At 43.2% G+C, this 27,752-nt stretch overlaps 2 protein-coding genes across 2 annotated transcripts in view; one reads left to right on the top strand and one right to left on the bottom strand.

Moving 5' to 3' along the window:
• Positions 1-120: 120 nt before the first annotated feature.
• LOC118922367 (uncharacterized) lies at positions 121-26,173 on the top strand. Its single transcript, XM_057497527.1, is given in 10 exon segments — positions 121-568; positions 571-724; positions 18,713-18,920; positions 19,508-19,792; positions 19,909-20,426; positions 20,428-20,518; positions 20,520-21,598; positions 21,600-21,707; positions 21,709-22,416; positions 25,239-26,173. Coding segments are annotated over 10 exon segments (3,699 nt in total). The 5' UTR covers positions 121-519; the 3' UTR covers positions 25,738-26,173.
• Positions 22,413-27,752, bottom strand: part of LOC118922368 (girdin-like) — a 107,271-nt gene continuing 101,931 nt past the window's right edge. The window contains 3 exon segments of the mRNA XM_057497006.1: positions 22,413-22,990; positions 23,626-24,819; positions 26,252-26,365. The gene's annotated coding sequence lies outside the window, so the exon portion shown is untranslated.

Below are 27,752 nucleotides of genomic sequence, written 5' to 3'. Positions count from 1 at the left end.
CGCAGGCTTAGGATAACCTCTCTATCCGTGTTCAAAGAGAAGCAAATGGGAGGCACACAGGTATTATTGGTCCATAGCATTTCTGAAATCCAAATGTTAGAAGGTCTTTGGTTAGAACTCAGTCCTACTCCTGCCCAGAAATAATTTTCTCTGTTGCTCAGCTCAGTCATGTCTTCAAAATTAAATCAACCATTTCTTACACTGTCTCCATTTCATACAGTTTGTCATTTTCCATCCTTTTTGCCTTCCAGAACCTCTTTCTTGTCTGCTTATCCCCCCTTTTCAAATGTTGCTGGTAAGCCACAACATATTCTGTATTTGTAAGGTCCTGAAAATGATGCAGGCACCCATTTATCTCCGTAGGATGAAATTTACCCCCATTTATCTCTTTAGTATGTTATAGATTTTTTTTCTCATTGTAGAGGTAAAGTTAGGCAAATATAAAGTCAGAGAAATATTAAACATGTCAGTCAGCATGGGCTAGGACCATGTCACAGTTCTGTTCACAGAATAGAAGACATGGAGTCTTTCCTCCTGGAAGACATCAGTTCCTTGATACAGAATAAGGCCATGAGAGAATCCCCTCACCAATGATTGTTCCCCTTTGCCATTTGATCATATCAATGGACAGGAATGACACAGACAATGAAGTATTTGCCTCTTTGGAGAAGATGGTGGAGGAACTGGCTCATGCTAGTGAAGAGTTTGTGCAAGTTGTCAAAAGGTAATCATTTCAAAACCTCAAGACTAACAAATTTGCAGAAAAGTGAAACTAGAGCCTTATTATAGTCTCTTTAAGTGCTTTTGGAAAGAAGTCAGGTGTGAAAATAAATTGGTAAAATGTAAAGCAAACCTACTTTTTATTGTTGTTATTTATTAGGTGGGATGTAATTTCAATAGAGAAACATTTCAGAATTAGCTTTTTCCACTAAGAGGCAGTTGTACGTCCCATCAAAAGGTTTCTAGATCAATTTTTATAAAATGTATTACTTTTTATTATAAAGACAAGAATTTACAGAGTTGTATAAATATAATCTTCATGTCAGTGCACTGGGCCTGATCGTTTATTAGTAAACCTGCATGCAAATTATTTCCATATTAAATTCCAGTTCCAGCGTTAATATAAAAGGGCCTTATTATAACAAAACCAGACTCTATAAATGAAAGTTGAATACTACAATAGAAGCTTTACATTTTTCTAGTTGGTGCCCCAAACTTCATATAGGTACAGGAGCTAGTCCCTCTGTGTTCAAATGCCAGCCCCACTGCTTACTAGTTGTGTGGCTGTGGCTAAATTCTGAAACCTCTGTGTGCCTCATCTGTGAAAGCAGGGATAAAAACCAAATCTCCCTCACAGGATTCTCATCAGGGTACGAGTAACAAGCCGTACAAGTCACTGCGATGCGCATACTGCCTGGCACACGGGAGGCAATGAATGACTGCTTCAGATACATCTTTAAAACAGGAAGAGGCCTCATAAATAGTCCTCCCTTTCATCTGACAAGTATTTATTGACCACTAGGGAGGTGTTAGGCACTCTTCTAAGTGTTGAAAGACAGCAGTGAATAAGGTGCTCACAGCCGCTGCCTTCAGGAGCTCTAGAGAAAACAGAAGACGTGTAACTATGTAAACAAGAAAAAGCCAAATACCTAAAAAGAAAAGTGAGAAAAGCACAGATACTTCACTGAGGAAGAAATAAAAAATGAATTTTACAATATGAAAAATATATTCAATCTTACTAATATTCAATGATTTTTTCACCAAAAATTTAGCAAACTACAAACTGAAAATTCAAATGGCAAGATACTATTTTTCCAGCTCAACATACCTCCAAAGATTAAAGGGTAATAATAATATTCATCACTGGCAGAAATGGGTCACCTCAAATACTCCTGATAACAATGAAAATTGGTGTTTTAGAGGGTAATTTGGTAATACAGATCCAAGACTTTAGAAAATATGTACCTGTGGAAAGGAAATAGTCATAACTCTGAGTCAAGATGTATTCCTAAGGACATTTGTGGTGATGTAATTTAAAATTGTGAACAAGTAGAAACAAGCTAAATGTCCTAGTTTAGTAAATGATGATGCAACCTTTTGGTGATCATAAATACAAAATAGATACTTAAAATGTATGAACAGTTGTTGAACATTTGTTTATTAGGGGGAAAAGTTACAGCATTGCTTCACTTGGGGAAGTAGGCTACCAAACAAATGTTTAAAGCTAACATGGAGCTAGAATGAAAACTGACAGAGCACACAACTGTCACAATAACTGTTCCAGGCAAGGGTCTTCAGTGGGTGCTAAAACTGGTGGGCAAAAGTTTAATGTGTTTATACTGTCTCAAGGTATCTTCTTGCAAAGCATTTATTAATTACAAAAGGCAAACTAGTAGCTTCCCAGAGGAGAAGCCTGGCAGATGTCACCCTACCCAAGCAATCAAAGTTAACTTTGTTGAGACAAAAACATCATGTGCCTGCCAACGTGATGCACTGAGAACACAATCCCTCTCTGTGGAATCAATTCCCCAAATGCATAACTCAAATCTGTTTATAAAATATCGAACCCAAATTGAGGGACTTTCTAGAAATATCTGGCTTGTACTCTTCATAAAATGTCAAGGGTCATGACAGAGTCTCAGCACCTATTCTAATGAATGGGAGACTGAGGGGGCATGTATTCATCTCCTTTCGCTGCTGTATCACAAACTTAGGGACCTAAAACAACACAAACTTTTTCTCTTACAGTATTGGAGGTTAGAAGTCAGTGGGCTTAGCTGGTTCCTCTGTCTTGGGTCTCACAGGCCAAAATTGAGCTGGAAGCAAAGTCTTTCCAGAGCTTCTTTAAAAGAGCTCAGGCTACAGACACATCAATTTTGGCCTGTGACCTGAGCAAAGCATTACAAGAATATTGTTGAAAAAAAGACTCATGCTCAAAAATTAAGTGAATTAGCAACAAAGAGAATTCAAAACTATAAACGAGTCCTCAAAAAATTAAGAATAGATTAGCAGATACTCAGCAATTCCACTTGTGCATGTATATCCAAAAGAATTGTAAGCAAAGACTCAGATATTTGTACATTGATGTTCATAGTACATCCATGTCATAGCCACATTTTTCACAACAACCAAAGGTGGAAGCAATCCGTGCCCATAATAGATGAATGAATAAACAAAATGTTGTACACATACTGTGGAATATTATCCAGTCTTAAAAAGGAAGGAAATTCTGACACCTGCTAAACATGGCTGAACCTTGAGGACTTAATGCTAAGTGAAATAAGCCAGTCACAAAAAGACAGGTACTGTGTGATTCTATTTATATGAGGTCCCTACAGTAACCAAATTCATAGAAATAAAAAGAAGAATGGTTGTGAGGGGAGATGGGAAGTTACCATTTAATGGGTATAGAGTTTTTAGTTTGAGAAGATGACAGAAGTTCTTGAGATGGATGGTGGTGATGTTTACACAAAGGGTAAGATGGTAAATCTTTGTCTTATATGTATTTTAACACACACACAAGATAGGAAGCTGGGGAACTGTATATGGTGTGACCCCAATTATGTAAAAAAATTCATGGAAAGAAACTTGTCAAAGTATTTATAATTTGCCTAGGAGTTTGAGAACAGAGTGATTTTATACTAATTTATTACATTTTTGTACATCCTACGTTTTCTCACACAATGCATTTTGTAACCACAAAAAAAGGCACACTAAATTTTGAGAGAAGTTAAATGTCCTTTTTATCTGTTTCAGAATAAACACCTTTGCTGCATTGTCTGTCCCTGGCAAGTAAATTATTTATAAAGAGAATTGTCCATGCTCATCACCATGAGAAATGCTCCAGCCCATCCTCTGGGGCAATACTGTAAATGATTCATATTCTGACTTCGGTTTGGCTCCACTGGCTTTTAGGACAGCTCCGCAAGCAGTGCTTGGGAAGGGCCAGGTGGAGAACCATCAGCACAAAATGAGCAAAGTGTTCGGCTGGCAAGTCCCAGCATTTCTCTCTAATGGGTAAACTCTCAGGAGGCCAGAAGGAACTTGCTGCTCAGCAGATTAGTGTTGGCAGCCAAATGGGGCTTCGTGGAAGACCCCACAAGAAGAGGCCAACACAAGTATGTTTCCTGTTGCTAGAAAATGTAACATATGATGAACACTACAAAAACATGAATGAGATGAGGAAGAAAACAACCCATAAACCTACAACCCAGAGATTATCGCTATGAACACTTGGTTACATATTGATTCCAGATATTTCTCTCTCCTTCCCACTCCCTCTGCTCATCCTCTTTTCTCCATCTCTCCGTTTTCTTTTTTATCATTTATATAAAGAAATGTCTGTGTAAGTATAGCTATCCACATACACATATACACATGCATATGCATGGATCTGTGTATGTGTGTGTATATGCATAACGGCTATACTGGTTGGTAAACAGGGAAGGGTCCCTGGGTGCACATGCCCGGAGGGCACCATCTGCCTCAGAATCCGGGTCAACAGTAACCCTGGGGTGGTGACCTGCACCGTTGCCATAAGCATCACAGAACACAGAAGCTCCGGGAAAGATGGTGGTTTCACTTATCTGTCCCCTCCACTTCCAGCTGCAGTCTCTCCTGGACCACACAGTTGCTGATCTTCTAGTTATCTTTTTTTCCCCTGATTTCTAGTGTAATTGTGCTATAGTAAATACTGTGTGATTTCACTTCTACTTGCAGTTATGCATTTCAAAATTATTCTTATTGGCCTACACTATAAATGAATTCGTTCATTGCAACATGAATCCTTGACTTTTTAGACTCTATATAAATTGGTACTGATATTTTACAAAGGTGTAAAGGCAAATCAGTGGAGGAACTTTAGTCTCTCAACAAACAGTAACAAACTGGAAAAAACTGAATGTTCATATACCAAAAACTGAACTTTGATCTATGTATACCTTAGGTCATATATATAAATTAACTCAAAATGGATCACAGACCTAAATATAAATCCTAAATCTATAGAAATTCCCAAAGTAAACATAGGGTAAAAAAAGTTTTGAAGTTTTGGGTTAAGAACAGATTTCTTAGATACAATACCTAAAGTTTGATCCATAAAAGAACATATTGGACCTTATCAAAAAATTAAAAAAAATTTGTGCTCCTCAAGAGGCAACCACTAAGAGAATGAAAAAACAAGCTGGAGACTGGGATAAAATATTTATAAAGCCTGTATCTGGTAAAGAACTTATATCAAAAACATTTAAAGAACCATCAAATCTCAGTAGAGGATTTGCAGACGTAAACTACAACCATTATGAGAAACAGATCGGCTAAGTAGAGGGCAATGTTTGTATGCAGTTCTTACTGTTTTTAGACAGACCTATCCAGGAAAAATACTGTTCTCCAAAAGTATTTAGTTTAGTTCTTTTCTTCACCATCCCCTTCAGTGTTGTTATGTTATCCACTTGTAACTGTATTAGTTCTCTTTTGCTGCATTACAAGTGACAACAGCTTAAAACAGCACATATTTACTGTCTACGGGGTCTGTGGGTCCGGAGTCTGGGCTTGAGGCAGCCGGTCCACTGCTCTGAGTCTTGCCAGGCTGGGTGAGATGCGTGTCTCATGTGTCATTTGGGGCTGCAATCTCATCTGAGGCTGGGTTTCCCATTCCAAGCTCACAGGCTTGGCAAAATGCAGTTTGTAGAACTGAGGCCCTGACACATGGCCCTCTCCACATGTGGCAATTTGCTTCTTCAAGGCCAACAGGAGAGTGTCTCTGCTGCCTCAAATCTATCTTTTCCAGAAGGACTGATCCCCTCTTTTAAGGGCTGACCTGATTTGGTAAGGCCCACCCAAGATAATGCCCCCTTGAAACTCAAGCCAACTGATTAAGGACCTTAATTACATCTGAAAAAATCCTTTTTTCCATGCAGTATAATGTAACTGTAGAGTGACATCCTGTCCTATTCATAGGTCCCACACATACACTTAAGGGGAGGCCACTGTAAGGGGCCATGTACACCAATGGTTGAGAAGCTTTGGGCCATCTTAGAATCCTGACAACTTTAGTAGTTAGTTAGGTTCCTTTGTTACTTTTCATATTTCATTTTGGGATTTCCCCACATTCTGGTTGATTTTAACCCATTTATTTTCTTATATCTTCTTTTTTACATTAAGGGTAGCATACTACAGACATTGTTGTGTACTTTGATTATAATATTTAACAATATATCTTGGTGCTCACACATATCATTTCATAGAAATTTTCCTTACTTTTTTGTATACTGTTGCATAATATTCCATTGTATGTGTGAATACACCATAATTTATTCAACCACTGTCCTTCAGTGTTTCCAATATTTGAAATTATGAACAATGATGCAGTGAGTAACCTTGTGCCTATGTACTTTCATATTGTTGGACAGGGTAGATTCCTAGTAGTGAGATTGCTGGGTTGAAATATATATTGAATATATTGAAATATATATTAGGTTATTAGTTTTTTGTAGTATATGTTAGGTTATATTAAGTGTTAAAAAGCAAAGTGTACAGGGAAAAGTTATATTATTAGGTTTATAAACAATGAATAAGTTTATTAGCCCTTTGTCATATATATTACAAGTATCTTCTCCCAGTTTCCTGTAGGTCTTTTCACTTTTTAAATAACATCTAATTATAAAAACATAAAAGTTTTTATGTAATTAAATTTATCAAACTATTCTTTTATCGCCTTTGGATTTTGAGTCATAGTTACAAAGGTTTCTCTCTATCAAGATTAAAGATCAATTCACTCATGTTCTCTTCTAGTACTTGTATGGATTTGATTTTACATTTAGATTCCCTAATCCATTCAGAGTTCAGTCTTGTGTATGGTTTTGAGATAAGGCATCTCACCTTATATTTTCTAGATGGCTACTCAGATGTCTCAACACTGTTTATTATATGGTATATTGACCCAAATAATATGAGATACCACCTTTAACTTTCAATTTTAAAACACTGAATACAGTATATTATGTGCACAAAATTGTAGTGCTTCTAGATAAGATTGTCTCCTTCTAGAGAGAACTTAATTTATTTTGGTGGGCAGTTAAAGACAGGTCACACTTACCCAATCAAAATCTTGAGATGATTCCAGACTGATTTCAGGCTTTGTAAGAGGTTGCCTATTTCTAGTTTGTTCCTCCTCCTAAGGTGTAGTCTTTTGGGGTCTCAGCGGAAATCCTGGGATGTTCATCAGGTTCCCTCCACATCGACAAGACCCAAAGTCTACTTTGTGTGTACTCAGCACCGTGAGACCACTGAAGCGGTAGAGTAGTTGCCACTTTTTTACATGGCTTTTCTGCCTTTTGGCCTGTGTTACTCAGGAGTAAGGCCTGCCCCCTTGGGTGCTCTCTAGTACCTTAAAATATCTGGGTTTTTGAAAATACTTTATCCATCTTTTATAAGCATTTTTAGTGAGAAGTGTAGTCTGATACCCTCAAGGCTTGAAGCAGACTTTTGAGAATGTTTACAATGATGACTCAAATTAGTGATCTGAAGATCAAGCCAACAATGTAATTTGAACCACAGAGTAAAACAGGAAAAATAGAGAAATGCATGAAAAACAGTAGACTAGAAGAACAGACCCAGGAGATCCAGTTTGCAAATACTGGAGCTTCTAAAAGAAGAAAAGTGAAGAGATTGAGGAGAGGCAATAATTAAACAAATAATAGAAGACATTTACTCTGAGTCAATTAATGACCCAAATCTATACATAAAAACTGGGTTCTATGTGAGACTGTGGAGGAAAGATACACATAAAGCATATATCTGTAAAAGTCCTGGACTCTAAGTCCTTTCAGACAAAAGAAAAACAAATTACTTATAAAAGAAAATCATTAAAAAATGGGCAGAGGATCTGAATAGACACTGCTCCAAAGAAGAAATCCAGATGGCCAACAGGCACATGAAAAGGTACTCCACATCGCTAATCATCAGAGAAATGCAAATTAAAACCACAATGAGATATCACCTCACACCAGTTAGGATGGCCACCATCCAAAAGACAAACAACAACAAATGTTGGCAAGGATGGGGAGAAAGGGGAATCCTCCTACACTGCTGGTGGGAATGTTAGCTAGTTCAACCACTGTGGAAAGCAATATGGAGTTTCCTCAAAAAACTCAAAATAGAAATACCATTGGACCCAGGAACTCCACTCCTAGGAATTTACCCTAAGAATGCAGGAGCCCAGTTTGAAAAAGACAGATGCACCCCTATGTTTATGGCAGCACTATTTACAATAGCCAAGAAATGGAAGCAACCTAAGTGTCCATCAGTAGATGAATGGAAAAGAAGATGTGGTACATATACACAACGGAATATTATTCAGCCATAAGAAGAAAACAAATCCTACCATTTGCAACAACATGGATGGAGCTAGAGGGTATTATGCTCAGTGAAATCAGCCAAGAGGAGAAAGACAAGTACCAAATGATTCACTCATCTGTGGAGTATACGAACAAAGGAAAACTGAAGGAACAAAACAGCAGCAGAATCACAGAACCCAAGAATGGACTAACAGGTACCAAAGGGAAAGGGACTGGGGAGGATGGGTGGGAACGGAGGGATAAGGGGGGGGTAAAAAGGGGTATTACGATCAGCACATATAATGTGTAGGAGGGCATGGGGAAGGCAGTATAGCACAGAGAAGACAAGTAGTGATTCTACAGCATCTTACTATGCTGATGGACAGTGACTGTAATGGGGTATGTGGTGGAGACTTGATAATGGGGGTAAGCTAGTAACCATAATGTTGCTCATGTAATTGTATATTAATGATACCAAAAGAAAAAAAGCTGCAAACTCAAAAAAAAAAAAAAAAAAGAAAGAAAATCAGACTGGTATCAGTAAGATTGGCCTCAGATTTCTCATCTGTGACTCTGGGGCCAGAAGTTGCTGGAATCAAATCTCTGGAGTACTGAGAGGAAAGGCCTGCCACTAAGAATGTTCTACCCAGAGAGCTTGTCATTAACCTGGTAAGAGGAAGGATATAAATGCTGATATGCAAGCATTTAGTGACTATATCACCATGTACCCCAACTCAAGAAATCATCAAAACTCAAGAAAAAGATTGGCAAATAACACTAACCCACAAACAGAAACCAAGACCTCAAGATAAAGGAAGATGAAGAAGAAAATAACTTTGTAAAGGACCATAGCTAGTATCTTAGAAGGATTAACTCAAAATTCTTGGTAGAGAAGATGGAATGCTAAGGGAAGTTCTAATTGTGGCTTCGAATGAACATTAACAATCTCTAAAAATAGGGTTGGGAGTGAGGGGAGAGAGGAGGACTGAAAAATGTTCCAAAAGTCTCAAGGAAGAGGGTGGAGACAGGGGGTCATCAGTAGACTCATTTGGGCGGGTCCTGCGTGGTCATATGAGGAGGTAGCTGGTGCACTGCATCAACACTGGGCTTCCCCACCTCATTTCACACACACAGTCCTGATCGTTGACACCTTTGCTTCTCTCCCCTCCTGTTAAAGTTGAGAAATGCAAAAACTCAGGAAGTTAGGCTGCATGGGTGAGGGCCTAGCTCTGCAACTGAACAGCTGCCCAGACATGGCAAGTCATATTTATGGGCTCAGCAGCCCGCATGTCCACCACAGCTGATGTGAAAATTCTCCACAAGGAGTTAAAAGTAAAATAAGGGAAGGAGACAGCTGTTGCCCATTCTTCCCTGCCTCCCCTTTCAGGGTTTTGCCATTTTGCTGAGCTGGGTTGTTCTGGTGTGATTCTGCATACTGGGAGCTCAGTGGGTATTTCACATGAGGGTGGTTGTGATGTTTGGGGCAGGAAGGGATGAGGGGCTTTGAAATGGGCTGCCAGTTGGTAAGGGACCAAGAGCTGAGAGGAGCTTCTCAGTGGTTACTCCAGCTGGCACTCCTATGACTTCCCAGCCTTCAATTCCAGAGGCACAGAGCTCAGCCTTATTTGCAAAGAATAACCATTACAAGGGGGCCAGAGGAGGAGGACTTCTTTTGTTTTGTTTTGTTGGGTTAGGGATTATTATTGAAAAAGAAATGTTTGCAATCACAAAACAGTTGCTGTGGGGAGGGGCGGAAGATGGCAGCGTGAGTAGAGCAGCGGAAATCTCCTCCCAAAACCACATATATCTATGAAAATATAACAAAGACAACCCTTCCTAGAATAAAGACCAGAGGACACAGGACAATATCCAGACCACATCCGCACCTGAGAGAACCCAGCGCCTCGTGAAGGGGGTAAGATACAAGCCCCAGCCCGGCGGGAGCCGAGCGCCCATCCCCCCAACTCCCGGTGAGAGAAAAATAGGCAGAGCGGGAGGGAGACGGAGCCCAGGACTGCCAAACACCCAGCCCCAGCCATCCGGGCCAGAGTGCAGACACAGTACGTGCCCAGGGGGCCCTGGATGCTAGGGAAACAGGGCAGCAAGAACAGTGAGTGGGCACCGGTGGCCTGGCACCGGAGGACACCAGAAAAACGCGTGACCATTTTCTTTTTTTTTTTTTTTTTTCTGTTTTGTTCTGGCGAGCGCTTTTTGGAAGTCATAAAGGGATAGGGCCCCCAATACTGGGGAAACAGGGCAGCAAGACCGGTGAGCAGATGCCTGAGGCTGGCGCCGGAGAATAAAGAGAAACGAGCGGCCACTTTTTTTTTTTTAATAAAAAAAAAAAATTTTTTTTTTTAATTTAAATTTTTTTTTTTTTTTTTGTGGTCATTGTTTTGTTTTGGCAGGTGCGTTTTGGAAGACTTAAAGGGGCAGGGTGGGACACTTAATCCAGAGGTAGGGAATCCGGGACCTCTGGGCACCCTAACCCCTGGGTTGCAGGGAGCAGGGAGGCCCCTTACGGAGATAAATAGCCTCCCAGCATCTCCTGCTCCAACGCGACTCCACCATTTTGGAGTAGCTGCCCGAGCCAGGCCACGCCCACAGCAACAGCGGAGATTAACTCCATAGCAGCCGGGCAGGAAGCAGAAACCCTGTCTGCGTGCAGCTGCCCAGCACAAGCCACTAGAGGTCGCTGTTCTCCCAGGAGAGGAGAGCCACAAAGCAACAAGAAGGGAAGTTCTTCCAGCCGTCACTCGTCCCAGCTCTGCAAACTATTCCTATCACCATGAAAAGGCAAAGCTACAGGCAGACAAAGATCACAGAGACAACACCAGAGAAGGAGACAGACCTAACCAGTCTTCCTGACAAAGAATTCAAAATAAGAATCATAAACATGCTGACAGAGATGCAGAGAAATACGCAAGAGATATGGGATGAAGTCCTGAGGGAGATCACAGATGCCAGAAAGGAGATCGCAGAAATGAAACAAACTCTGGAAGGGTTTATAAGCAGAATGGATAGGATGCAAGAGGCCATTGATGGAATTGAAACCAGAGAACAGGAACGCATAGAAGCTGACACAGAGAGAGATAAAAGGATCTCCAGGAATGAAACAATGTTAAGAGAACTGTGTGACCAATCCAAAAGGAACAATATCCATATTATAGGGGTTCCAGAAGAAGAAGAGAGAGGAAAAGAGATGGAAAGTATCTTAGAAGAAATAACTGCTGAAAACTTCCCCAAACTGGGGGAGGAAATAATCGAACAGACCACGGAAATACACAGAACCCCCAACAGAAAGGATCCAAGGAGGACAACACCAAGACACATAATAATTAAAATGGCAAAGATCAAGGACAAGGAAAGAGTTTTAAAGGCAGCTAGAGAGAAAAAGGTCACCTATAAAGGAAAACCCATCAGGCTAACATCAGACTTCTCGACAGAAACCCTACAGGCCAGAAGAGAATGGCATGATATATTTAATACAATGAAACAGAAGGGCCTTGAACCAAGGATACTGTATCCAGCACGACTATCATTCAAATATGACGGTGGGATTAAACAATTCCCAGACAAACAAAAGCTGAGGGAATTTGCCTCCCACAAACCACCTCTACAGGGCATCTTACAGGGACTGCTCTAGATGGGAGCACTCCTAGAAAGAGCACAGCACAAAACACCCAACATATGAAGAATCGAGGAGGAGGAATAAGAAGGGAGAGAAGAAAAGAATCTCCAGACAGTGTATATAACAGCTCAATAAGCGAGCTAAGTTAGGCAGTAAGATACTAAAGAGGCTAACCTTGAACCTTTGGTAACCACAAATTTAAAGCCTACAATGGCAATAAGTACATATCTTTCAATAGTCACCCTAAATGTTAATGGGCTGAATGCACCAATCAAAAGACATAGAGTAATAGAATGGATAAAAAAGCAAGATCCATCTATATGCTGCTTACAAGAAACTCACCTCAAACCCAAAGACATGTACAGACTAAAAGTCAAGGGATGGAAAAACATATTTCAAGCAAACAACAGCGAGAAGAAAGCAGGGGTTGCAGTACTAATATCACACAAAATAGACTTCAAAACAAAGAAAGTAACAAGAGATAAAGAAGGACACTACATAATGATAAAGGGCTCAGTCCAACAAGAGGATATAAACATTCTAAGTATATATGCACCCAACACAGGAGTACCAGCATATGTGAAACAAATACTAACAGAACTAAAGGGGGAAATAGACTGCAATGCATTCATTCTAGGAGACTTCAACACACCACTCACCCCAAAGGGTAGATCCACTGGGCAGAAAATAAGTAAGGACACGGAAGCACTGAACAACACAGTAGAGCAGATAGACCTAATAGACATCTATACAACTCTACATCCAAAAGCAACAGGATATACATTCTTCTCAAGTGCACATGGAACATTCTCCAGAATAGACCACATACAAGGCCACAAAATGAGCCTCAGAAAATTCCAAAAGATTGAAATCCTACCAACCAACTTTTCAGACCACAAAGGCATAAAACTAGAAATAAACTGTACAAATAAAGCAAAGAGGCTCACAAACACATGGAGGCTTAACAACACGCTCCTAAATAATCAATGGATCAATGACCAAATCAAAATGGAGATCCAGCAATATATGGAAACAAATGACAACAACAACACTAAGCCCCAACTTCTGTGGGACGCAGCAAAAGCGGTCTTAAGAGGAAAGTATATAGCAATCCAAGCATATTTTAAAAAGGGAGAACAATCCCAAATGAATGGTCCAATGTCACAATTATCGAAATTGGAAAAAGAAGGACAAATGAGGCCTAAGGTCAGCAGAAGGAGGGACATAATAAAGATCAGAGAAGAAATAAATAAAATTGAGAAGAATAAAACAATAGCAAAAATCAATGAAACCAAGAGTTGGTTCTTCGAGAAAATAAACAAAATAGATAAGCCTCTAGCCAGACTTATTAAGAAGAAAAGAGAGTCAACACAAATCAACAGTATCAGAAATGAGAAAGGAAAAATCACGACGGACCCCACAGAAATACAAAGAATTATTGGAGAATACTATGAAAACCTATATGTTAACAAGCTGGGAAACCTAGGAGAAATGGACAACTTCCTAGAAAAATACAGCCTTCCACGATTGACCCAGAAAAAAACAGAAAATCTAAACAGACCAATTACCAGCAACGAAATTGAAGCGGTAATCAAAAAACTACCATAGAACAAAACCCCCGGGCCAGATGGATTTACCTCGGAATTTTATCAGACATACAGGGAAGACATAATACCCATTCTCCTTAGAGTTTTCCAAAGAATAGAGGAGGAGTGGATACTCCCAACTCATTCTATGAAGCTAACATCACCCTAATACCAAAACCAGGCAAAGACCCCACCAAAAAAGAAAACTCTAGACCAATATCCCTGATGAACGTAGATGCAAAAATAGTCAACAAAATATTAGCAAACCAAATTCAAAAATACATCAAAAGGATCATACACCATGACCAAGTGGGATTCATCCCAGGGATGCAAGGATGGTACAACATTCGAAAGTCTATCAACATCATCCACCACATCAACAAAAAGAAAGACAAAAACCACATGATCATCTCCATAGATGCTGAAAAAGCATTTGACAAAGTTCAACATCCATTCATGATAAAAACTCTCAGCAAAATGGGAATAGAGGGCAAGTACCTCAACATAATAAAGGCCATCTATGATAAACCCACAGGCAACATTATATTGAACAGCGAGAAGCTGAAAGCATTTCCTCTGAGATCGGGAACTAGACAGGGATGCCCACTCTCTCCACTGTTATTTAACATAGTACTGGAGGTCCTAGCCACGGCAATCAGACAAAACAAAGAAATACAAGGAATCCAGATTGGTAAAGAAGAAGTTAAACTGTCATTATTTGCAGATGACATGATACTGTACATAAAAAACCCTAAAGACTCCACCCCAAAACTACTAGAACTGATATCGGAATACAGCAAAGTTGCAGGATACAAAATCAACACACAGAAATCTGTGGCTTTCCTATACACTAACAATGAACCAACAGAAGGAGAAATCAGGAAAACAACTCCATTCACAATTGCATCAAAAAGAATAAAATACCTAGGAATAAACCTAACCAAGGAAGTGAAAGACTTATACTGTGAAAACTACAAGTCACTGTTAAGAGAAATTAAAGGGGACACTAACAGATGGTAATTCATCCCATGCTCGTGGCTAGGAAGAATTAATATCGTCAAAATGGCCATCCTGCCCAAAGCAATATATAGATTTGATGCAATCCCTATGAAACTACCAGCAACATTCTTCAATGAACTGGAACAAATAATTCAAAAATTCATATGGAAACACCAAAGACCCCGAATAGCCAAAGCAATCCTGAGAAAGAAGAATAAAGTAGGGAGGATCTCACTCCCCAACTTCAAGCTCTACTATAAAGCCATAGTAATCAAGACAATTTGGTACTGGCACAAGAGCAGAGCCACAGACCAACGGAACAGACTAGAGAATCCAGACATTAACCCAGACATATATGGTCAATTAATATTTGATAAAGGAGCCATGGACATACAATGGCGAAATGACAGTCTCTTCAACAGATGGTGCTGGGAAAACTGGACAGCTACATGTAGGAGAATGAAACTGGACCATTGTCTAACCCCATATACAAAAGTAAACTCAAAATGGATCAAAGACCTGAATGTAAGTCATGAAACCATTAAACTCTTGGAAGAAAACATAGGCAAAAACCTCTTAGACATAAACATGAGTGACCTCTTCTTGAACATATCTCCCCAGGCAAGGAAAACAAGAGCAAAAATGAGTAAGTGGGACTATATTAAGCTGAAAAGCTTCTGTACAGCAAAAGACACCATCAATAGAACAAAAAGGATCCCTACAGTATGGGAGAATATATTTGAAAATGACACATCCGATAAAGGCTTGATGTCCAGAATATATAAAGAGCTCACATGCCTCAACAAACAAAAAACAAATAACCCAATTAAAAAATGGGCAGAGGAACTGAACAGACAGTTCTCCAAAAAAGAAATACAGATGGCCAACAGACACATGAAAAGATGCTCCACATCGCTAATTATCAGAGAAATGCAAATTAAAACTACAATGTGGTATCACCTCACACCAGTAAGGATGGCTGCCATCCAAAAGACAGAGAACAACAAATGTTGGCGAGGCTGTGGAGAAAGGGGAACCCTCCTACACTGCTGGCGGGAATGTAAGTTAGTTCAACCATTGTGGAAAGCAGTATGGAGGTACATCAAAATGCTCAAAACAGACCTACCATTTGACCCAGGAATTGCACTCCTAGGAATTTACCCTAAGAATGCAGCAATCAAGTATGAGAAAGATCAGTGCACCCCTATGTTTATCGCAGCACTATTTACAATAGCCAAGAATTGGAAGCAACCTAAATGTCCATCGACAGATGAATGGATAAAGAAGAGGTGGTACATATACACAATGGAATACTACTCAGCCATAAGAAAAGGGCAAATCCAACCATTTGCAGCAACTTGGATGGAGCTGGAGAGTATTATGCTCAGTGAAACAAGCCAAGCGGAAAAAGAGAAATACCAAATGATTTCACTTATCTGTGGAATATAAGAACAAAGGAAAAACTGAAGGAACAAAACAGCAACAGAATCACAGAACTCAAGAATGGACTAACAGGCACCAAAGGGAAAGGGACTGGGGAGGATGGGTGGGTAGGGAGGGATAAGGGGGGGGAGAAGTAAGGGGGTATTAAGATTAGCATGCATCGGGGGGTAGGATAAAAGGGAGGGCTGTACAACACAGAGAAGGCAAGTAGGGATTCTACAACATTTTGCTATGCTGATGGACAGTGACTGTAAAGAGGTTTATAGGGGGGACCTGGTATAGGGGAGAGCCTAGTAAACATAATATTCATCATGTAAGTGTAGATTAGTGATACCAAAAAAAAAAAAAAAGGGCAGTTCCTGTGTGGTAACCTCCAATGAGTTCTACACAAGGGTATAAAGGGCATATAAAAGTGTAGGCAAAGGGTCTGTTTGTGTTTATACAGAGGACCAAAGCCTAACTTGGCTACCCCGAAAATGAACTAAGATACGATATGAAAAAGAACTTCCAACATCAGCACTCTCTGGAAGACTCATGCCAGAAGATGATCATCAAAAAACCCCAACAAAGATCCACGCACTGCTACAGCTGTAGATGCACTCATCCCACCAGTTCCTGGACTTGCCATTGGAATGAGGAAGGAGATATCTAAACTGGCCTGTGCATACAGTAAAACAACAAATTTGACTGGATGTATCCTGTTGGATCTCAATCAAGAATTAGGAGAAGTGCAAATTGTAGCACTCCAAAATCTTACAACTACAGACTATTTACTGTTAAAAGAACATAAGGGATGTGAACATTCCCCAGGAATGGGTTGTTTTAATTTGTCTGATTTCTCTCAGACTGTTCAAGTTCAGTTGGACAATATCCACCATATCATAGATAAGTTTTCACAAATGTCTAAGGTGCCTAACTCGTTTTCTTGGTTTCACTGGAGATGGCTGGTAATTACAGATATGCTTTGGTTATGTAACTATACTCCTATTATGTTAATGTGTGTACGCAATTTAAGTAGTAGCTTAAAACCTATACATGCTGAAGTTACTCTACAAGAAGATATGTCAAAGAAATAATCAATCTTCCCATGTTTTCTGCCGCCTGCTACTTCTATAGCTTTTCTTCTTCCTTCCTAATTACAACCCTTAAATAGAATTTGTGCCTCATATCAAATTTACCGAGTATCATAATTCTTCCAAGTGGTGAAGATACCTCAAGACAAATGCTGGGCATAGAAGCTACAGGGCATAAATATGCAAAGAAATAAAAAGCTAACCATTTCAAACAATAAGGTTTCTCTCTCACTTACTAACTTTACATTTCCCTGTATGGCCCCGGAAGATGACTGGTTAGCCAGAGACGGGTAAGATTCCTCAAGGGAGGAACAACCTAAGATAGGCACAGTCGCAGGGGGGCCGTCAGGTGAGAAATTGGGGATCAACAGAGGTGAGGCTTAGAACCTCACCCCCCCATTCTGAGAGAAATCTTCTGCATACGTGGATGTTTTATTTCCCTTGTCTAGCTTGGATTAACACATAGTCTACAGGCACACACTTGATCATCTACATTTGCTCTCTTACAACACTAAACTATGTTTTCTACCTTTATCTTGTATCTACCTACCACTTCAGCATTTTATTAAAAATAATAATAATAAAGAGAGAAATGTGGTATCCACATATAAATCAAGTATAAAAATCAAATGAGTATTCATATTTGAACTGACTGTTTATAGTTTATAATGCTTGAGCAAAACCGAAGGTTTCTGTGATGACTGCCCTTGTACTGTTCACCATGTAAGAACTTATTCACTATGTAAGAATTTGTTCTCCATGTAAGAACTTGTTTGTTATGCCTCAGAAGATTGGAGACTGATGAAAATTAGGCTTGGGGTGGATTAATGATTGTGCATTGAGCATTGACTCCCCTATACAGAATTTTATTGTTGTTAACAACCATTTGATCAATAAATATGAGAGATGCCCTCACACACACACACAAAAAAAGTATACACTTCCAATGGTAAAATAATAAGTAACCGGGATGTAATGAATATAGTAAAGATATTTTAACAGCTTGGTATGGTGATAGCTGGTACCTAGAATTGTCATGTATGTAAATGTTGAATCACTATGTTGTACACCTGAAACTAATGTAATGTAATACCGTGTGTCAACTACCCTTCAATAAAAAAATAATTATCTATAAAAACAAAACAAAACAAAACAAAAAAACAGTTGCTGTGGATATCTATGTTCATGGAAAGTGTTTTTTGTTATACAAAACCTCTCCTCTTGATAATATGGGTTGAAATGAGGTTCTAGATATTTCCCTTGTATAAAAAGAGGTTTTTGTTTTTTGCAGTAATTATACAGGTTCATTGCAGGTAAAATTAGACCAATTCAAAAGGGAACAAAGCAGATTTTAAAACACCAGAAAGATATAAACACAGTTTGCTTATTATCATCCTTCTGGACAGTTCTCCATGTAGATCTGCACAACTGAAAACAAATGAGATCTTTCTGTACATGCTATTCTGTAATTTGACTTTATTTACGCAACACCATGTTTTGGAGAGGCTTTTATCACCATGCAGATAGACGTGTGTCACCATTTTAATTGCTTCACAGTGCTCTGTAAAGTCCAGGTCTCCTATTTTCCTTACGAGTATGTTCCTTTTTTGAAACGTTACACTCATGATGGGTTAGTAAATGCTGACTGAAGATGTATCCGTCCTGGCGGGCAGGAGACTCTGAGGAGGAAATGCGGCCTGTTGCCGGGTCTCTGATCCTGGCTGGAAGGGACATCATGCTGGTAGCCCAGAAGCTCCATCTTCAGCCGGAGTGTCAGAGCCTCAGGGAGGAGCTAGTGATCACAGCTCAGCAGATTCTGAGGCTGATTCAGGCAGAGCTGGCTGGCTCGCTGGTCTGAACAGAGCTCATTGCTGGGAAGCATGGGTGTGGCCAGTCATTCCCACAATGGACACCTGTCCCAGAGGGAGAAACCTGCCTACGTTTCTGCCAGAGCTCATTACCAATTTAACCAATGCTGAATGTGGGAGCTGCCACGGCGAGCCAGGTACTGACATACTGAGTTAGGGTCTAGGATCCTAAGCCCACATGTGGCCCCTTAATAAAATGGTGTCACTGAAGGGTTCATTTCCCACCCAGCTGGTGGCCTGGAGCTAGGAGGGAGCGTCTACTGAAACCTCTGCAAGTCTCAGACTATTGGCAAACGTGGCTCTGAAATGAAAGCTCTGCTGCTTTGGCCCACAGCTGGCAGGGTCCCCTTCAGGGGGCCAGGACAACCCCTCGGCTTCCAAACACTCCGCATTTTCCATCCTGACATTCTACCATATGGCACAACTCTTTTAGGTTGCAACATTGTTCTCTGTTAGAATCTATATGCCTTAAATATTATCAAAACTATCAATGAATGGTTATCATTAAAACTTTAGTAGTGTGGATAATTGAGTGGGGGTGGATTTGTGATTTAACAGATCTTCATTAAAGGAAAATTGGAAGAAGCAGAGCCAGAGGGCGTGGGCCTGGGCTTGGGAGAAGGAGGGGAAAGAAGGGCAGGTTCCTGAAAGTGTCTGGGCACCAGCCATGCACAGGGTGCCAACGAGAGCCGTCCAAACGGGCAGAGCCAGGAAGGACTTCAAAGGCACTTCCCGGACCGGCCATCCGGAGGGCGCATCCTCCTCACCCCACAGGAAGGCCTTCCTAAGTGCCCCTCAGCACCCGTCCCTGACCTCATCGGTCCCCACGGCTGACGGCTCCTGTTCTGGACTGCAGGTGGGCCCTCCGACCCCCAAACCGGGCTCCATGTTGGTCGCGGCCCCCATTTACGAGGTGTATATTTTCAGCTAAGCAGAGTATTTTCTGTCCACGTTAGCCGTAGGTGACCTTTTTTCCTCCGGCCGGGCGCGCCACGGCCTCGGCCCCGGGCGTTAGGGGACGGGACGGGGCGGGAGGCGGCGGGGCGGTCGCTGTGGCTCGGAAGCTGCAGCTGCCCCGGCAGGTCCTGCCTCTGGAGGCCGCGGGGTTGGGGCGCCGGGTTCCCGGTGGGCCAGGTCCCCCTCCAAGCGGCGACATCCCCCGCTGGCTGCCCGCGTCAGGCCCAGGCCCCGCCACCCCACCGCAGAATCTACAGCCCCTCCCTGCCCCTTACCGCGACCAGGTGCTCAGAGAGGCTTGTTGGGCCGCGCTTTGCTGCCCCCGATCACAACGGGGCGCGACGGGCAGACCTCCCTGGCGGGCCTCGGTCCCCGAGCCCCCGGCCTGGTCTGGACTGGAGCCCTGGTGCCCTCGGGGCGCTGCTGCGGCCGTGCGCCAGGGCATCGGAGCGCCTCCTGGCCTGTCTGGACGATTTCTCCACAGTCCCTCCCGAGTTCCTGAGCGGGTCTGTTCAGGAAATGACCGAGCACAGGGGCGGTGAGGGGTGGGGAGTCCGGAGAGCTTCCCCGGCTCGTGGCACATTTACAGGGTCGGGCTTCACACGTAGTGTGGGTGGTGAGCAGGTAGGTATGTGGACCAACATCGAGTTCCCATTTTCCGGAACGGCCTGAGAGTCCTCACCCAGCAGCTGCAGCAGTCTTCCCCGGGCCTGAGGGCTGCTGCCCAGTGTGGTTTAGGTGGGCACAGCCCTCAGGACACAGATGGAGTTTTAACCTTGACCAAACATGTGATCTATTCGGCTCGGAGCATCCAGCAGGGGCTGGACAGGACTAAGCATGCAGATATCCTCAGCGCCCTTCAGGACCAAGCCCGAAGGTGTAGCATTGCCAACACACAGACTTACTTCATTCTCTCTGGCCTCCAGAACTCCACAGCTCCAGCACTGAAACACCAGGCGGTGTTTCAGTTGGGGAAAAGGGACCCAGGTACCTCCTCTCCATGGAGGGACATTCTTTCCCACCCCTTGATTCCACATGGGGGGATCATGCCATGCCCTGCCACCAGCAAACACACCCTTGCTAGAGAGAGCCAGAGCCACCAGGCAGTGATCTCAGCTAGCACCAGCCTGCAGGGGCAGAATGTGGATGCGGCTAAAGACACCTTGGCTGGGGAGGGACTATGGGGGTTAGAGAGCATGACTGGACTCCAAGAAAGACCAACACTGGCATCTTCTATTATTGACCTAGCAAGGGCACATTGCATAACTGCCAGAACTGATAGGCTTCTGGAAATGGCTCTCTAGTTGTCTGGGTGAACCAGGGAAACCAGGCAGGCTTTGGTAGCCATGGCTGGTGACTGGTACCCTCTATGTCAACAGCTATTTTGTCACGACCCAGAAGCTGATCTTCCAGGGAGCATGGCAGTGTTCGTGGAGGTGCAGCAGAATTTAGCCTCAATGGTTCAACTAGCAGCCAAAAGTGAGCCTATGGGTAACAAGGACTGTAATTCAACTGGGCATCGAGAAGCACATTTACAAATGTGAGGCAGATTGGAGGAGGTGGAGACCCGCACTAAACAGTGTTTGGACATGGCTCTGGCCTCTGGTGGCTTCCATGAAATGTGGGAGGAGAGCATTGAGAACGGCTGCCTTCTGTGGTCAGTGGCTGTCCAAGACTTGCTCCAGTGCTTGGAGAAGGTCAGCAGGCCACGGGCCTCTTCCTACAGCCCTGAGACAGGCCGTGAAGGACCAGCAGAGGCTGCAGGAAGGGCTGGCTCAGGCAACTCATGTTTCTCAGAGGCTGCCAGGCTGTCTGGCTACTGTGCGGGAATGACCAAGTAAAGGGTAAGGTCTCCCTTCTGGGCAGGGAAGTACACGTGCTCACAGATGCCCGGCTGGATGTGGCACAGATCCCGGCCTCCTCCCCCAAGCCATCTCCAAGCCGGTCCACGTGCTTTGAACTTCTCTGCTTGGAGCTCACCCTTCGAGCCAAGGCCCTGACCAGCCACCTCAGCAGCATCAGTGCAGACTGTGAATCTGCCTTCCTAGATGCCTTCTTCCCAAGGTTCTCTGCCTGCAAAGACCCCCAAACAGGGCCAGAGAGCTCCCTGGAAAGAATGGTGTCTGGCATCCAAGCTGCGCAGGGAATTGTGGCAGGAGATCAGGAGTCTGAGTCCTGCCAGAAAGACTTTCTTGTGACTCTGGAGGACATTCTTGTCCTCACCAGAAAGGTGGCCCAGAGGGTCCCTGTGCTCCGAGAGCACCCAGAGGAGAGGGGAATGCACATCCTGGACTGGCTGTGGTGGGAGCGGGCAGCCAAGGCCCACCATGCTGTGGCCCAGCTCCAGGCCTGGAAAGGTGGTCACACCAAAGCTTGGAGACCCCTGACCCAGTGCTTGAAGCCCAGTGACAGACAGTACCCTGCCCAGTCCCAGCTCCACCATGGGGAGGAGCTTCAGGAGCAGCTGCAGTGGGCAATGTGGGTTCTCAAAGTGTCGCCCCAGGAGACAGCCCAGGGAGCTTAGCGGGACCTGCACTGCCGTTCCAGCCATCACTTGGGCAGGGGCAGCAGACCTGGACACGGTAGGAAGTCAGTATCTTTCCTCCCCTGCCCTGACGCCACCAAAACCCACTGCCAGTTTCCAGAAAAAGCTGCCTTGGTGCCCGTGTATGCAATTCCCATCTGGCAGGCAGCACCGTGCAGCTGTTGAGTCTGAAACCAGGAATCACACTGCCTGGGCTGCACCTGACGCTACCATTTCCTGGCTCTGAGACCTCAGAGAAGCTTCCCACCTATTTTGGATGTCAAAATTCTAGTCTAGAAAATGGGAACACTGACACTTTCCTGGTGGAGGATTAAGGAGCGCATTCGAGTAAATTACTTGCATTTGCCAGGCGTATAGTAAGTGTCCTGTATGTCATGGCTACAGTTACAGACCTCGGTGAAGTCTTCCTACTCCAAGTGACAGTAGCTTGCCTGACTGACAGCACTCCTCTGGAATCAGACTGCTTCATGCCGCCTTAACCTCAGTGATGTTACCTCTCTGCTGCAATCAGGGTTCCTTTATTTGCAAATGGCCGAAATCCAATCTGAATCACTGTAGGCAAAAGAAAGATTTATTAGAAGGAAGCCGAATCTGTTGAACACCTTCCACACACAGTCGTTTCCTTCTAGGACATCAGACATGGGATAGCCAAGGCATTGTGGGGCCCAAACATTTATTTACTTACACTGACTGTAACCAAAGCCAGTGGGAAATATAATAGGTTGGAGGGCCTGAGATGTGCTCAGCCCAGTGTTTTATGCACAACCTGATCCAGCCCCTTTGTGACCTTACGCTTGGCTGCACATACCCTTCCAAGCCCTTCTCTGGGCCTTCTCCCAAGATAGAGCTGACCAGACCGTGTGTCTCCAACCCATTGCTCCTTACTTCATTTTGCTCACTAAAAAATCATTTCCATGAGGAGGCGCTGTGTTTCCAAAGCCGCTGGGAGGAGAGCAGGCACAGGTCTCGTCCCTACAGCCTGATTCCTCTGTGCTCAGACTCTAGCTTCCTCTGGGGTGAGCCTAGCTCCTGGTCTCATGAATTCAGACAGCCTGCGGGAGGCCCTCATCTGTTTCTCCATAGGGTCTTCTGACTCCCACTTAATGCCACTGAGCTCACTGACAACACACTCTGCCGTTATCATTCCCCGCTCCCCCAAACCTCCTGCCATAACCTGTCAGACAAACCTTCACAAATCCTGTGTGAAGGAGTATTTCACACAGCTGCTGGCAGGGCAGGTGAGGCTGGCCGCCCAGGTCAGCTGGCCCCAGGGTGGCAACAGCATGCTGGGCCAGCCCCCAGCACCACTCCTGTCCCTGCAGGGCTGTCACCTCCGTGTTGCAGGCTGGTTCCTCTGGATGAAGAGCAAGGACCTGCATGCCAAGGTTCCCACCCTGGGAAGCACTGTCCTTTCAGGCACATAATGGCAGTTTGAAAAACAACAGGAACAATGGCTCCACTTTGAGGGCTCATCCCCAGGTGTGAGGGCATGTGGAGAAAGAGAAGGGAGAATCATATGTAGTGTGTCTGCTCCACCACCCCACTCCTTGGGACTCCTCGGGGGCAGAGACCCAGCCCCCAGACAGCCCAGAGGGGCACCTTCATCCTTGAGCACCTTCCATTGCCTGCTGAGGGAGGACGTGACTTGCAAAGGGGCTCATAAATCTTCCAGGCACTTGTCCGTCACAGCTTGGGCTTCTTCATTCCAGCTATAGGAATCACTAACAAAAATCCTAGGCCTCTTTCATCACTGAAGAGCCTGGAGACACTTCTAGCTTTGGGTATTTAAGGTCCCTGAGAGTGGAATATGAGACCTGAGTTGCAAGGAGTATTTCCTAGTTTCCTAACCCTTGGCTCAAGGACTACCAAATTGCTTCTTTGCCTTTTTCTCCCTTGTTTTCGGTCACTGCAGTTGAGTCTTAGTGACAGTTGACTTCTCTCCCCTTCTTTGCACTGTCTGGGCAGCCTGCTGGGAGTCAGTGTAATTTGGTCCCTCTCCAGAAAAGGCTTTAACATTCAGGGGACACTCCAGCTCTCCAAAACAAGGCCAACAGTTTTCAGAAGTCAGGGGACTTTTAATTGAAAAACTAACACAAAAGTGATAGCAAAGCCAGGTGATTTCTCAGTATGCACCCACACAGGAAGCCTAAACACTCGGCTACTAAGAAGTCCAAGGACTGTGTCTCACTTGCCTTTAGATCCTTCAAGCTGAGCAGTTTCTGGTGCATTGCAGGTGTGCGATCAGTGGTTTTGAATTCTTGCGAGGATGCTAAAGACAGCCTACAGGTGCAGAGGAGGTTCAAAGTTGGGGCAACCCCCTCATGGGAGGGGTGGAGCGGAGTGCCCTACCCACTTCTGGATGAAAGGATGTCTTTTTCTTCCTAGAAAATAACAATCAAGATAATGAGGGGAAAATCATAATCATTCATACAGAGCTGTAAAGTTTTTTCCTATACAATAATTGATGTGAAAGTGTTTGGGTTCCCAAAGTTACAACATTCTAGGATTCCTGAATTTCTTCAAGAAGCTGAACTTTCTCCCTTCTCCCATATAAAGCCTGAAAATTCACAGTGGGAAAGAAACTGTATTTTAACTTCCCTGGGACCTGAGTATGGCAGATTTTAGTTTATGCAACTACTGGCTGAGTGGAGCACAGAGAAATAGGGTTTCACTGTTTCTTTTTCCTCCTATTTGGAGAAGGTTGTCAAAGAGCTGCTTGCATAAGAGGTATCAGGGAAACTTCTTGATTCCCACCCTTGTTTAAAAATGATTAAAAGGCCATTAACATCGCACTGTAAAGTCTAAAGGTCCGAGCATCAGGAATGTCATCATTTCTACCCTGTCCCTTTACACAGCAGGGCCACAGCAAACCTTCCAGCTACTTCCGCTGTCCAGCCTGGCTACACACTGAGCTGGACCAGCCTCTCTGGGAGGAAGGCAGCACAGACGGCGGGAACACAATTACCCAGATTCCCCAGGAGATGGCGAAGGAGGTGCTCCTGATGGCTCAGAGCTGGGGAGGAGAGGATGCATCGTGGTACATGGCTGTGGTGGTGGGAGAACTGGGTACAGTGGGGAAACAGGGCCCCAGCTGCTGCCCTGCCAGAGCAGGGACAGCCTGCAGCAGCCCCCAGGAAGGGCCGTGCTCAGTATGTTGGGCACTTTGCATTTTCACATGCTCTCTTCTTTCCCTATCTGGGTGTATCATGAGTTTGCCTTTCTTCTCACTTCCCCTCCTCTTTGGGGCTCAGTCACTAAGGTTTTGTCTTATTCCAGCAGGGAAGATATTCCAGATTTAGTAAAGCAGCAATTTAGTAAAATCAAGGACTCATTTAGCTTCCAGGAGGATGAGCTGAAGGAACCACTTACATTTGTTTAAATCCCCCAAAGTATAAGTGACAGGGCTACAACCTCCTGAAGGATAGCCATTCAGAGTTAGCAATAGCCTGCAGGGGAAGGGAGCTGCATTTCCCTGGCTTTTAGGGGCCAGCTTCAATCACACCTGTTCTAATTATCTTGCTCTCTTCTTGAATAAATTTAGTTAAGCATTGTTTAACCTCATTGAAAAAATAAATAAAAGAAGTCCCTTTATGGAGTATGTGGAAAAGGAAGAGATAGAATGGTCCCAAAAGCCTTTTAGAAATTTCTTCTCGAGTAGAGCTGCTGGGCACTCCTGGCTCCTAAATCCATGGTGGGGCCACATGGGGTCTCACTTTTTCATTCTGGATGTGAGGAGGGGTACAGAAGAGGAGGATGGATGTTCAGGTGACTGCAAGGCCACACCCAGCAGCCCCCACCACACCTGAGACTCACTCTTTGTTGTCCTGTCCCTTCTCCCAACCCTGGCCCAATTCACCCAGGCAGAATCACCAGGAATGGCTGGCCTTGAAGCCTTCAGAGAAGTTTCAGGAGATCTTGGTTTTCTGACTAAGGTAAAATATAGTTCATTCTGGGGATGAAGTACATCGTGCTTCACTGGAACAGTTACCCCAAGATCAGCAGGTCAGCAGGCAGAGTGGTTACCACTTGCTCGCCCCATTTTCTTTCCAAACACTTCAGGTATTCTGATTTACATTGGACTTCGGCACTGGCAGGGCTGCTGGCTGAGGGCCCAGGAATATGCACACCCTCCATCCCACAGAGTTCTCTGGGGAAATGTACACTTAAAGGGAAATGACAAAGGGAAAGCCAAAGGATCATTTTTAATAGTGAGACTAGTGCCAGAAAAGATGGTGACTCTATGCAGAATTCTCCCCCAAACCTCCCCCAATTTTTTAAATTAAGGTATCAATGATATACAATTTTATGAAGGTTTCATATGAACAACATTGTGGTTTCAACATTCACCCATATTATCAATTCCCTCTCACCCCAGTATAGTCACTGTCCATCAGCATAGTAAGATGCTATAGAGTCATTACATGTCTTCTCTGTGCTATACTGCTTTACCCATGACCTCCCTATACAGTGCTCATTATAATGCCCCTTAATCCCCTTATCCCTCCCTTCCCACCCACCCTCCCCACCCCATTCCCTTTGGTAACCACTAATCCCTTCTTGAAGTCTGTGAGTCTGCTGGTATTTTGTTCCTTCAGTTTTGCTTTGTTGTTCTACTCCACAAATGAGTGAAATCATTTGGCACTGTCTTTTTCCACCTGGCTTATTTCACTGAGCATAATACCCTCTAGCTCCATCCATGTTGTTGCAAATGGTAGGATTTGTTTTCTTTTTATGGTTAAAAATATTCCATTGTGTATATGTACCACAATCTTCTTTATCCATTCATCTACCTGATGGACACTTAGGTTGCTTCCATTTCTTGGCTATTGTAAATAGTGCTGCTATAAACATAGGGGTGTACATGTATTTTTGAATCAGGGATCTTTTTTTCTTTGGGTAAATTCCTATGAGTGGAATTCCTGGGTCAAACAGTATTTCTATTTTTGGTGTTTTTTTAATCTAACTTTATAAAATAATCACATAGTTTTTAATATAATAGCACATGATCTCTCAATGTGTTTTGGTTAAATAAGTTTAATATTTTAAGTTTAATGTATGGCTACATTTATAGTGTCTAAAAAGCTGAAATGGTTGTGAAATAATCTGACTATGTGGAAAAGAAATAACCCCAATTTTTACATTTGTATCCTATATGGTCCTCATCTAATCTCACCTACATTTACCATTTACCTTTATTATTAGGTTATAAAAAAAGAAAAGGAATACCAAAAACATTTGAAAGGTTAAGATTGGCTGTGAAACAACTGACAATAAAGCAGACAGAATACTCAAGTAGAAAATAGAAATATGAAAA

Source organism: Manis pentadactyla, chromosome 2 (assembly GCF_030020395.1).
Source record: "Manis pentadactyla isolate mManPen7 chromosome 2, mManPen7.hap1, whole genome shotgun sequence".
In the NCBI taxonomy this organism is placed as follows: domain Eukaryota; kingdom Metazoa; phylum Chordata; class Mammalia; order Pholidota; family Manidae; genus Manis; species Manis pentadactyla.
This window is presented reverse-complemented; position numbering and strand designations above follow the sequence as displayed.